The sequence below is a fragment of the Labrus bergylta genome, chromosome 1, assembly GCF_963930695.1.
Source record: "Labrus bergylta chromosome 1, fLabBer1.1, whole genome shotgun sequence".
Classification (NCBI taxonomy): Eukaryota; Metazoa; Chordata; class Actinopteri; order Labriformes; family Labridae; genus Labrus; species Labrus bergylta.
The window spans coordinates 25,597,866-25,610,484 of NC_089195.1; the positions used below are offsets into that span (position 1 = coordinate 25,597,866).

General features: G+C 40.7%; 1 protein-coding gene across 1 annotated transcript; it reads left to right on the forward strand.

Moving 5' to 3' along the window:
• The first annotated feature begins 9,227 nt into the window (after nucleotides 1–9,227).
• Nucleotides 9,228–12,619, forward strand: LOC109994911 (E3 SUMO-protein ligase EGR2). Its single transcript, XM_020648421.2, has 2 exons — nucleotides 9,228–9,618; nucleotides 9,868–12,619. Exons 1-2 carry the CDS (start codon nucleotides 9,462–9,464, stop codon nucleotides 11,193–11,195), a joined length of 1,485 nt encoding a protein of 494 aa, XP_020504077.1. The 5' UTR covers nucleotides 9,228–9,461; the 3' UTR covers nucleotides 11,196–12,619.

The window sequence follows — 12,619 nt, forward strand, 5'->3', positions numbered from 1 at the left end:
AGATGGGATAATAGCCAAACAGCATCAGAGCTAACTAATGTGACTGCATAATAAACAGATGAGTCAGGGACTATTCATTTGCATATCATCCCAACCTTATCAGAGCTTCTATATAGGGGATATTTTATGATTGCCTGCAGCCAGTGAATTGACTGGTGAGTGCACTGAACATGGAGTGAACATGGTGTCCAAATGGCTGCCCCTTAGTGTTGAAAGAGACTCTTAAAAAAAAAAAAATGGAAATCATTATACATCTGCAGAGTAATTATAAAGTTGTCTAATAGTGTCTGGAAAGACCCCCCTTGTAGCGATGACTGCTGTACTGAATGTAATTACTGGGAACTTATGCTAGAGGGAGCTAATTAATAAGGCATTTGTGAGTGGAAAAGAGGCTTTCTGAATACAGCTTAGCGATCATTTTACTTACAATGGAGAGCTACTCAAAATTAAAGCAGTATAAGTGGATAATTATGCTAATGGCTCAATTTGGATTTAAGATATGGTGGCAGGCTATATTTCTCCATGATCAGTGCTCCTGCATTACAGCCGCTCTCACACAGGTTTTCTGTGTGTATGTGGGCTTTGTATGCTCATATCATCTCACTGGAGAAGTCAGATGTTTTGTCAGTGGCCACATGGTAATATGTGTGTAAGAGTGTATGTGTTTGTACACTTCTGGCATAACTTCTTTTGCCTCCAATACAAAAGAAACAAGGCTTTTTGGGGATTGACTCAGAATCCCTGCTTCATGTGACGTATGCATTATATCTTTGTTTATTCCTCAGGCTTCATGACAATGGACTGTTTAATATGTCAATTATCATCAGCACACTGTATGTTAATGTTGTCCGTAGATTTGGACCTTGACATCTCTGCCCTCCCAGGACAGTGTAACAGTGTTTGTTCTCCCTGACATCAAAGCAGCAAGCCTTCCTTCCTCTATTTTAATCACTCGCCGTCAGCATTATCATCCACTCCGTCCTAATTGCTGTTTATCCTTCATGTTTTTCTGTAAAACAGCCTCCAGGATCCAGTCTCTCTAGCTCTCTGTACCCTGCCTTTGCCCCCCAGAAGCTTGCTGCTGAGCACCAAACTTGCCTCAGCCAACATAGGTCTATGTATGTTATGTAAGGCCCACTATAAATAGGTTCACCCGGGATCTTTTGTCTTTACCTGATTCGCTCTTAGCCCAACAGTTTTTATTTCTGGAGAGAGCTGTGGAAGCTAGTGCAATGTAGAGCTGGCCGTTTCCATAGTTACTTTTGTTAGCTGCAAGCTCTTAACATTCTTCATCTGTTTCCTCACATGTCTGATGTTGGCTATTTGTTTGAATCCGTTTGAATTGCATGTCGCTGTAATGACTGTGTGTGTGCATTGATAAATCTGTAATGGATACAGTTATTTTGGATTATTTACCTTCTTATTGTTTCATGCACGCTGCTGTGTGAATGGAGTGGAGAAAGTGCAACAAATAGAAATCAGTGTGGGAGCAGATGAGTCAGAGCCTAGAATATGCAGACATATTAACTTCTGTTGGTCAACAGTACATGCAATTAGTCCCATGTTGTATGATAATGATTTTTGTTGTGAATGTTATTGAGCTGCGGTCCAAAGAGATTGTTGCTGTATCTGGTACATAAATAACCCAGATATTTGCATTTTGACACACATCTACAGTTATCTAACATACTTGCAGTTTTCTGTTGTTTTTTTTTTTTTAGGTTGAATGAAACGTTTGAGGAGACATTAAAAGAAAATATAAAACTGCTCTCTTGTGTTTCATGGATTTCTTTAGCAGTTAGGTAACAGCAGGTACAGTAGCTGGATCAGGCCCAAGAATTGGACTGTCAGAGTGCTGCAAGCATGGATCCAGCACAGAAGAGGGCAAGTTGGGAGCCATGCGAGTGCGGTGTGTGTGGAGGAGTCTGGGGGCATGGTTAAAGAAACACTGGGGCATTCCGCAATCACGATTGGAGAGCTGAGTATGATTCTCACCCATCCCTGTTGTAAAACCAAAGAGTACAGGCGGCTGGGGACCAAAGTGGGCGAGTGCGAAAGTATTTTTGGATCGCACGGGAAACCTGCCACACCAACAGCAGCAGCAGCATCGGGGCCTGGTACCGGGCTTCCCTAACCCACTCCCACTCTCAGAGGAAGAGCAGGAGAGAGATGTTCCTTCAAAAGAAGAACCACGCTTCCGCTGCTTTCATTTTTCTTAGTTGTGCTATTTTCCTTTCAATTGCCCAGTGTTGGAATGATGATGTAGTATATATAACTATGCAGAGCCCAACATGACAGAAAGAGAGAGAGAGAGAAAAAATAACGAACTTGGCAGCTGAAGCGAGTATCCTGTATTTATAGAAAGTCGTGTTTCCGGCAGAGGTTTCTGTGGTTTTAGCACTCCCAATCCATTTTGCGGTGTCTTACAGGCCCTATTGTATCCAGGTTTAGATTGAAGATGTTCCCTCATCGAGCGCCTGGGGGGGAGATTTTACTGTGAGACATGTCAGAATGTGATTTGGGGGAGGCAGATGGATTTCTCCGGCTCTTGTGCAACCCTGGCTTTCGTAGGATTTCGCAAAAAAAAAAATCTGCTTTGCATCCTTAAACTTAAAAAGGTATTAGTCAAAAGTACAACACAGCACTTAAGGCTGAATATAAATGTGTTTCTTGTAGGATAAATATGCATATTACTGCTATGAGGGTGTATAAAAATCTACCATAATTTAAAAAATAAATACGTCAAAAACACTCTCAGGTTTTTTAGCATTTGTCCTGCAGACCCACTACAGTATTTCCTGTATAACCTCTCCAGATCATGGTTGCTTTTAAATGCTTTTGTATTTCAAACAGCAATGGCAGCCTCTGCATCTCAGTGGATTTCCTGCTATGGATCAGCTTCTTCTATTATTTACTCTCAAACAGTGTGGGTTGCATAGTTGGTTGACAGAATGCCAAGGCGTTGAGACTTTGAGGAGCTACTGTACATGAAGTGAGACATATTTCATGTTGAAGTTAGAATGATACGTTTTTTTTTTTTTTTTTTAAAAAAGATCACATTTTTTGCTGTCAAGTAGATATTGCACAAAAAACATTTAACACTTGAATGTATCTGGTCTCGAGACAAGAGTTACTTCAGTTAAAAATGTGTTAAGGTCTGAGAATTTTTTTTTCTTCTTCTAAATTTAGACTTGCCTTTGTAAATCCATGGATGAACACAAAGTGGCTACTGATTTTCAATAAAGGGTGAGGGTACTCCACTTAACTGCTTAAACCAGAATAATAATAACAGTGATACACACATTACTTCCAAACGGGTTCTAGTCACCTAAAGACCCTATCTGAGGCTCGAGGTCAAATGCTGTTTTATGTGTTTGGAAAGTTGAAAATCGAAACCCTTAAACCAACATGTAAGGAGCAGAATTAGATGTAATATGATCCATTGACGTGTGTTTAGTTTTTGTCAATAGTTTGACTTTCGCACAGTTCAGAAAAATCAACAAGATACAGCTAATCTCATCCTGGAATTAAATGTGTTTGTTATCGTAATGCCCCTTTCTTTAATGTTGAAAAGACCAGATATATGCGTAACAGACATGACTGACCTGCCCAACCTGCAGGCAGCCATCTCAGAGGGCAGTCACCAGTCACTCCTCACTGCCTCTTCAACTCTATCAGGCACCCGCCTGCAAGCACAACTCCCACAGCCTGTCCAAGAGAGAACCTGAAAATAACACCGCCAAGGGGTTACATACGGTACGAAGAGAAATATTTAACCTTCTCTGGGGCACAAGGCTTTCACTTCAGCAATGAACAAAATATTAGGAACCACACACACAACCAATAAAGCTGGCGTAACGTTAACAAGAATTTAAATAACAGAGTAAAAATGTGAAAGTCAGAGTAGGTCTGTTGTATTTATTTGAACATGGACTTAGTTTTTTTTTTTTTTTTCATGTAAAATGTAATGTCTTTGCTGTATAAAAGGCGGCAGTCCTGACTGCTATAATTTAACAACTTAGCAGTGGATTATAATATTTAATGGAGACATTCATGATCCCCACAGGATGAATTAAACAGACTTATTCTGACACCTAATCTCATCTCGGGGAACATAACAGGATAAAACATGTGTAAAAGAACTTCTTCCCACCTCTTTTCTGACGTGTAAATCCAGTAAAGTTAGGTACTTATTCCTGACTGTCTGCTTTAAAAAAAAAATAATGTTTTTTTATATAAATACTCTATTAATCCTCGAGGGGAAATTCTGGTTTACACTCTGTTATTGAGAGGCTTCTCTCACACACACACACAGGCCCAAATCGCACACATAAACAGGACCTGTGGACATGCATTAGTGGAGAGTTGTCAGAGTGGGGCTGCTACACACTGCTACACAGGGAGTGAGGCTATCTATCAGCCTTGACTCTTCTTTGCTTTACTCATTTGCATATGTTTAAACAATGACTAAATAAGATGCTGAAAATATTATGTGCAGTATACCTGCTTTACATAAGCATGTTAGTGTCCACATTGCAAACATGTTTGCATGCTGATGTTCACATGTAGTTCAAAGCACTGCCTCAGTGCTGCTAGCATGGCTGGAGAGGGAGACTGTTAGCTTTATTTAAATATACATTTACATTTCAAATGAAAATGCGTACATGACGCTAGTTGTGCATGGTCTTTTTGGAAGTCAATAAGCAGTATCGTAGAAAGATGCGTAGAAGTAATGAAAGATGCTTACATACCTACACACATACCACCCACTTAGAAGCATGCGTAACATAGACAGGTTTAATGTATGACCTTATATGGACATGCAATTTTATACTCTGGTTGAAATTATAAAAGACTTTTGATGCATGTTGCACCTTTTTTAGGTCAAGAATATATGAAAGCATGTTCTACTGACACTTTATTGAAATAATCCAATCAGTAGAAGTGCCAAGATATCCTTTCATTAAAGTCATGTTTCATCTTCCTTCATTAGCCAGGACTTTGAATCTCTTTTGAAGTCGACATACCTGCTAAAATATGGACTCTATATATTCTTCGTCAACCTTCCACACTGTTCACAAAGAAACAGAAGCATTTTGCCTCGCTGTGCTCAGATGCCAGGGAATAAAAAACAAAGGCTTTCATTTAACTTTCCCAGGTATGGAGTTAGCTCTGCGCTATAATGTCGGTAAGTGCTAACATTACATAAATCCATTACTTAGTCCCTGTGCTGTGGCATTTTCTGGAGGAGAGAGGTTAGACACACTGCAGTTATCATAACAGCATCCCGTGATCTGAACTCTGTGTGATCAGATTGGTTTTAATAGACTCTGGATTACTTGGAGGCAGTTCCTCAAAGCTAAACATCTCTGTGCCTAGAATTAGAGTGCACATCTGAGGTGAAAACCATTTGTTCAGGAGAATGTCACTGCTGCAATGAAAGAGCTTATACGCTATTATCATACACTACCTTAAAAAGATGACAGGGCAGCGACTCAGAGCTCCTTTGATACATTTTTCAGCGCTCAGTATTCAAGGAGATAACATCCCATTTAAGTAGTCTAGCATAAGCAGGCAGTCTATTATGTCTAATAGTCTCTTTGCATTTGTACAGCAGTAGACACAATATATTTTATTCCATATTGCCCACAAGCTTTTTTATCCTGAGTTAATCTTGTCCATAACAAAGCAGACTCGGATACTATTCATACAGTCTCAGCTCACAGTAGCCCTTTCATTACAGTTACAAAAAGTTGCAGGTAAAAAGCTGTCTGTAGTGGGGAGAAGGCTGTGAGTTTCTGTTATAGCCTTGTTTCATTTGACTTACAAGGCCGCAGTTTCAAACACTCTTATTTTGCACAGACATGTGGCACAAGTGCGCTCGTCACTGTTTGCTGTCAATGAAGGTTCTCGCAACATTTTGTGTTGTCTTTTTCTTTATTAATCAATCATTATTTGTATAGCTCCAATTCATAACAAGTGTTATCTCGAGATGCTTTACATACAAGCAGGTAAAAGACCATATTCATTGTTAAGAAAAATGGGATAGGGGGGGAGATGGGATAAGATGCAGGAAGGATTTCTCCTTTGCATTCCTCGTGTTCCTGTTTTCCACACTTCCTTGCCGCTGAGGTGGAGGTCGGAACAGGCCGTGCATGAATGAGCAAGGCGAGGGTTGTGGGGACGACACAGTCCGATGGTGGTGGCTGGGCGTCAGGGACGTCGGGTGGTACTAGTTTAATGTTAAGCTCTTACTGTAGCTGCAGTTGTTCATAGTGGAGTAAATTATTTTAAAAAATACTTTTTTTTTATTTTAAATGCAGCATCTAAGACGTAAATCTGAAGAATGACCATGAATTCAATTTGTCATTTAATCTATTTGTGTAAAAACTATATTTCCTATAGAAATGTAGTGAAATAGAAGTAAGTAGAAGCTTAAAATGGAGAAAGTAAAACACATGTACCTCCAAATTGCAGTTAATTGGAATGCTTGAGTAATTCTTCTAAGTTACACATTACCTTTGTAAATATACTTGGATATAGTTCATCATAATGGTGTAAATAGTTTACATTTTCTCCGTGTAAAATCTTAAAGTAAGCTTTTAACAAACGTTGTCAAATAAATGCAGTTCAGTTAAAGGACAACATTTTCCTGTGAAATGTAGTGGGATAAATATAGAGTAGTAAAATAAGGTAATCTTTCATTAAAGTATACATTTGCCTCGTAACTGGACTTAATTGGACTAAATGTAGTTATTTATTTTTCACCATTCCCACTGTATAAAGTCTGTTTACCAACCATTAAACCCAATGTTAAATATATGATTCCATGGCCTGTTTTTAAGATTGATTTTGGGGCTTTTTATGCCTTTATCGGTCAGAAAATGGGGCGAGAGAGTGGTTCATGACATTCAGGAAATTTGCCACAGGTCGGATTTGAACCCGGGCCGCCCGCATTGAGGAAAATGACCTCTGTACATGGGGCGCACAAAATAACCACACGGCCACAGGCGCCCCCTTTTAAATATTTTTAACATAGGAATAAAACACAATAGTACAGAAAAATACTAATATGAGTATAGTGTAATTGTTCAGCGCTAATGCTAATAGTCAATAAAAAATGATACAATAATACCTTTTGGCTTCTCTGGGATAGATATAAAGCAAAATAACACAGTCCACATGAACAGAGAACCACAGCCAGCATTTAGTGTAAAGGGAGAAGTAAAGTGTGTGTGTGTGTTGCTGGTTCATGTGTGATTACACGGCTGAATGCAGCACCGTCGCTATCCGTGGTCCTGAACCTCCAGCCAGTGTCAGAGGTCTGCTGCAGGCTGCATCGTCCTATGAAAGAGTATCGACTTTTTGTAATAGGAAGTGTGACCACGGAGGGCACCCAGCAACAGATGCGAAACAGAAAAAAATGCTTTGGGGGTTGAAATGTCATGTGAACAGTTGGGTTCAACCACTGAACACCTCAGGGGTGTTATCGACTCCCTTCAATGCTTTTAAAGGCCAAGGGTTCGTTTAGACTGGGCTCGGCTGTTTTTTGCCCTGATGGTGTAAGCGAGAACAGTATCCAGGCAGTGAATTTGTCTGAGCAAATCTAAAGCGGTGGACTGAAAAGGAAGAGCTGTTCAGTTAACTGCGAGATAACATGTAGGGCATGTAGTCTGGCAGTAAAATGTGTTGGACTGGTCTGCAGGTAGCTTCATCTTAATAGTCTACCAGCCTTTGCTTGTATTTAAAGATAATCTTGCAGATTCAGACTTATTGTTAGGGCTTCCTGGTGTTTTTCCTCATATCCTTTAATTGATCATCCTTTAATGTGCTGCTTTTTTGCTTTGGGGCTCTTAAAGTCTCAGTTCAGTACATTTGCTTCATTTACATTAAAGCTTATGCAATAGTTGGATATAATACATGTCCTTGAATCACACACATTAACAATGTCTGCTGTCAGGTCTACAACAAGCAGCCACAGCTCTCAGGCAATATCCAGACCTATAAAATGTGAGCTGGTGTTACAGCTATTATAGCTCTCATATTTACTTCACTTTGAACTTGAATACAGCTTTAAGTGAACGGAAATTTTGTCATAATTTGTTGGTGATTTTCTACTGATCATACACATGTTTTTTATGTTCATATAACGTTTCCCCTATTGGTGTTTTGTTTTCAATTACCCTCTATCTCTTTTCCATTATTGTTCACTGAGGACATTTTTTTTTTAATTTGCTTTGGCAACTATTGATCTGAAGATTCATTCAACGCACTGCTGCTTGTTTCTCATTGCTCATATTCTTTTAATTTTTTGGACAAAATATTTGCTGTTTTGTGAAAAAAAAAAAAGTCTAGTTTATACCAAATATGTGATGGTTTTTTAGAAAAGTCAGACAGTCAGACAGTCAGACAGACAGTCAGACAGACAGACAGACAGACAGACAGATAGATAGATAGATAGATCATCAGCATAATAAAGATTGATTATTTATTTGTAGTTCTTTTTAATGTCTAAAAATACATTAAAAAGCAAAGATGATCAATTAATGATACAAATGACAGTTAAAAAAACAGGATCCAAACTCTCTGAAATAACTCCACTTAGACATGTACAGGACAAAATCACCAAGCAGACAGAGATAGACAATTGTTAACAGGGGGTGCCAAGCTCAACAAAAGCCAAAATTAAGGCTTGAAACTTAAAAAAATATTTCATTCTGTTTGACCCATTCTGACTACAATTCCGAATCAGAGAATATCTGGCACATTATTCGTGGCATGACCCTCTTGTTGAGGCCTTGTGTTGGTGGCTGAATGTCTTCTTATCTCCATAAATTGTCTGTCAAACAGCACTGCCATGTCTTATTTGTCAAACCATAAGAGGACAGTCCAAACTAATCTGCCGATGATCGAGGTACCTACGTGAGACAACTCCCCTCGACTGTGAGCCATAACAATATAACTACAATTTGCTTTGATCTGTTTGTTAATTGAAAATAAAATGAAATTCAGATTATTATCAAACACTGTTCGCCACTTGTTGCAACGTCAGACTCCATCTCTCCAGTATGGGAGGAGAGAAAGACAGGAGGGGGGGGGGGGGACTCCGTCACATCCTCTGTCCATATATGGGCATGAAGTTTACACGCAGCGGGGAATCCTCTCACTGGAGCTGATGAATGGGGAGGAGGGCCGAGGGAGCTGCCAAAGTGTATAAAAGGCGCGAGAGGGGAAGTCGCTGATGTGAAATCCACAGCAAGCAAACACCTACCGAGGAGCAGAGCCGAGAAGGAATACCTTTAACTGCTTTTTTTACACCTTTTGACACAGACCACTTTGGATCATTTGTTGAAAACCATCAAAAGGGAGGTGCAAGAAAGCAATCATCTGAATAATTTGTTCTATATTTTCCCCCTTTTACCTGTTTTCCCTGGGAAGGACGGACTTCTAAGTGCATCACTATGTTGAACAATATGGATTTGAATGCGAAAGATTCTTTTTACCCACAGTTTGACAATTGCAACAGTTCTTCATTGGGAATGGAAAACAGCGCGCGGAAAGATAACCAAGAGGTGTATGTCGATGCAGAGCGGGGGGTACCTGCCCAGTTTGGCCACGGTGAGTTCGCCTCTTTGCACTGCCGATGAAATGTATGCATGCAAATTTTGAATGTGTAAAATATGAGTATAGCGAAGGAAACAGCAAACTAATACCTCCAGTGGTGTTTGTCAAAGCGTCTTATCAAAGGCATGCTGTGCCAAAATACGCACGATTGTTTATGTAACGCACATTTTCTTCCTCCTTTAATTTGATTCTGAATATAAAACATCCGCGATGACAAAGTTTTTTCTCTGTCGAATTCAACAGAAGGAGCCCCTGCAACCCTGAAAACCGAAGCTTCCAACTCGGAATTTGCTTTTAACCCTTGTGAGTGCCCAAAAGACACCTACACCCCCTCCTCGCTCGCCTACTCCGGCAGTTTCTATGTGGAGGCATCTCAGGGAGCGCCGTGCAGCACCGAAACACTCCTCAATATGATCACCGAGATCGTGGGCATCTCCACACTGCCACTTTCAGAAGTGCAACCGAGCGGCAACAGTCGGGGAACTTACCCGTCGCCTGCGCCGATGGACAGCAGCAATGGCAATTTTGGGGACGTTAAGAGGCAGCCCTACACCTGCTCCGGACCCACACCACCTGTTTACTCTCCAGACCAGACGTGCCCGAGGTATCCTGACGATCAGGCCGGCAGCCAGGCCCAAGACCCGTCCACCTCCCAGCTCAACTTCGGCTCCTCCCGAGCTCCAAACCACAAGAAGGATGAACCAAAGTCCGAGGCCGCTTCTTTCCCTGTCGTGGTGAAGAACGAGTTTGAAAGCAGCTGCTACGAATGGGGCACATTTACCAATAAGACGGACTGTTTGGAGAACAGCTTCCAGACTGAAACCTTCCCGATGTCAAACGATTTCCCCCCTGACCAGCAGATGGATGTAAAGGAACTTTTAGACACGTTTCCCCCCATTTGTCCCAACCCGGACATGGAGTTTAAAGTGGAAGGTGGCATCAAACAGGAGCCATGTTTTTCTGACACCTGCTCCCAGAGCTACTCCAGCCCCATGTACAATAATTACCTCCCCCCTCCTCCAATGGGCCTTTCCTCCAATCTGAAACCCTTCCCCGAGCTCCCACAGCCCTCTAACCAGTGTGATTCCTTATACACATCACCAGCTCTACCCAGCACTATAGACTCCATCCTCTACTCTTCCTTGTTGCCAGATTCTTTTGCCCAAAGTTACACCACCCGACCCCCCAAGACCCCAAGGGCGAGAAAAAGCCCCGCGGCCTCCCACGGCCCCGCCAAAGAGAAACCATTCGCCTGCCCCATGGAGAGCTGTGACCGGCGTTTTTCTCGCTCCGACGAGCTCAACAGGCACATCCGCATCCACACGGGCCACAAACCTTTCCAGTGCCGCATCTGTTTGCGCAGTTTCAGCCGAAGCGACCACCTCACCACCCACACCAGGACTCACACGGGGGAGAAGCCGTTTTCTTGCGATGTGTGCGGCAAACGGTTCGCCCGCAGCGACGAGCGAAAACGGCACGGACGCGTACACCTGAAACAAAAGGAGAAAATGGAAATAAAGCCACAGGTGAGCACTAGCGCGTGGCCCTTCACTCTTCCCGAGGGAATTTGAAGACGTGCCCCTGTGTCCACACATACTATTTTATGATCTTTCCGTCTTGGAAGATAAGCCAGCTGACTACAAGTTGATGTCTGAGTTGGCCCCTGCTTGACATAAGAGGTTTTTTGCAGTTTTAGAGGAGCAACAATGGAGAAAGAGAGAGGTCTGCTTTGGCCATATTGTCTGCTGCTTCTGACTTTAAGTTGTAAAAGTGGGCGAACAAATGAGCAGTGACTTGTTGCTGTTCCTGTCAGGAGAGCTAAACCTCTTTGCTGCGGCATTGCATGACTGCTGTTCAGCACCTCTTCTTCTGGACAGCTCCAGCCTCTGAGCCTGGAAGGATTGCACTTACAGATTATTAATATCAACATTTAAGATTCTTATTTTCTGCTTTTTAGCATACTTAGAGCAATGGTTTGGACTATGTTTCTTAAAATGCATGTTTATGTCAGTGTTTTTTTTCCTTTAACTGGAATATCCACCACTGTCAAGGTCCTCTTCCAATCAACATGAGGGTTATTCCCATGAATGTAGGCTGACATATTTTTTGGCTTTGTCCACAAAGATGTTCATCTTTGATAAAAAAAAATGTATTTTTATTTTTTTCTTATCATTTGGCTGTCATTGTTTTCTTTGTCATTGGTCTTTGTGTTGTGTTACAATTGTTTGGATTATTACGATTGTGAAAGATATATCATAAATGGGAAATAAATATATTTGTATTACTGTACTTCTTTGTATTTTTATAGCTATAACTGTATATTTTACATTAATCACATTTGAGCGTCCTTTATCAAGGTGAAATGTATTCTTAATCATTAATAATGTCTTGGTTTTTTCGAGGGCTACTGTTTAGTAACACAATATTTTAAATGTTACAATTTGATATCAGAGACATTTTCGCACTTCATCCCATTGTTGGTATGATGAGAGTTATTTCATTCAACTGCTGTTCTAGATTTTAAAGGGACCAGTTTCTAACCTAGTTGTGGTACAGATTGGACAGTCTGTTCTGAAATATATTTAATCAAGCTAGAAATGACTAGCTAATCTTATGTACATTGCTTTTGAGTAATCAGGTAGCACACATTGCTGCGAGTTTCTATGGACTTTCTGTGGACCTGGGTGATGAAAAGGTTTTGATTGCTGGTATCTTTTTTTCTTGGAGATACTGTATACTGAAATGTTCACTTTAGCAAAAAAAAAAAAAAAAAAAAGAAAGAAAGAAAGAAGAAGCCAAACAAACAATGTTGAGAGATTGGTGTGATTGTCACCAACCGGGTACTGCAAAAAAAGTAATTTAACTCGCCTTAAGTTATATTAACTGTTCAAGTAAAGATTTTGTACATACACAGTTTCTACAATACTTTAAATAAATATTGATGTTGTTATTTTTATGAAAAGTTTATGAACAAAATAAACATTTTCTGGAAGCA

Excerpts from the sequence above, each read along its gene's own strand:
- LOC109994911 (XM_020648421.2), top strand. The coding sequence starts at position 9,462 with ATGTTGAACAATATGGATTTGAATGCGAAAGATTCTTTTTACCCACAG. Across the intron at positions 9,619-9,867 it reads ACCTGCCCAGTTTGGCCACG|AAGGAGCCCCTGCAACCCTG; the intron begins GTGAGTTCGCCT and ends CGAATTCAACAG.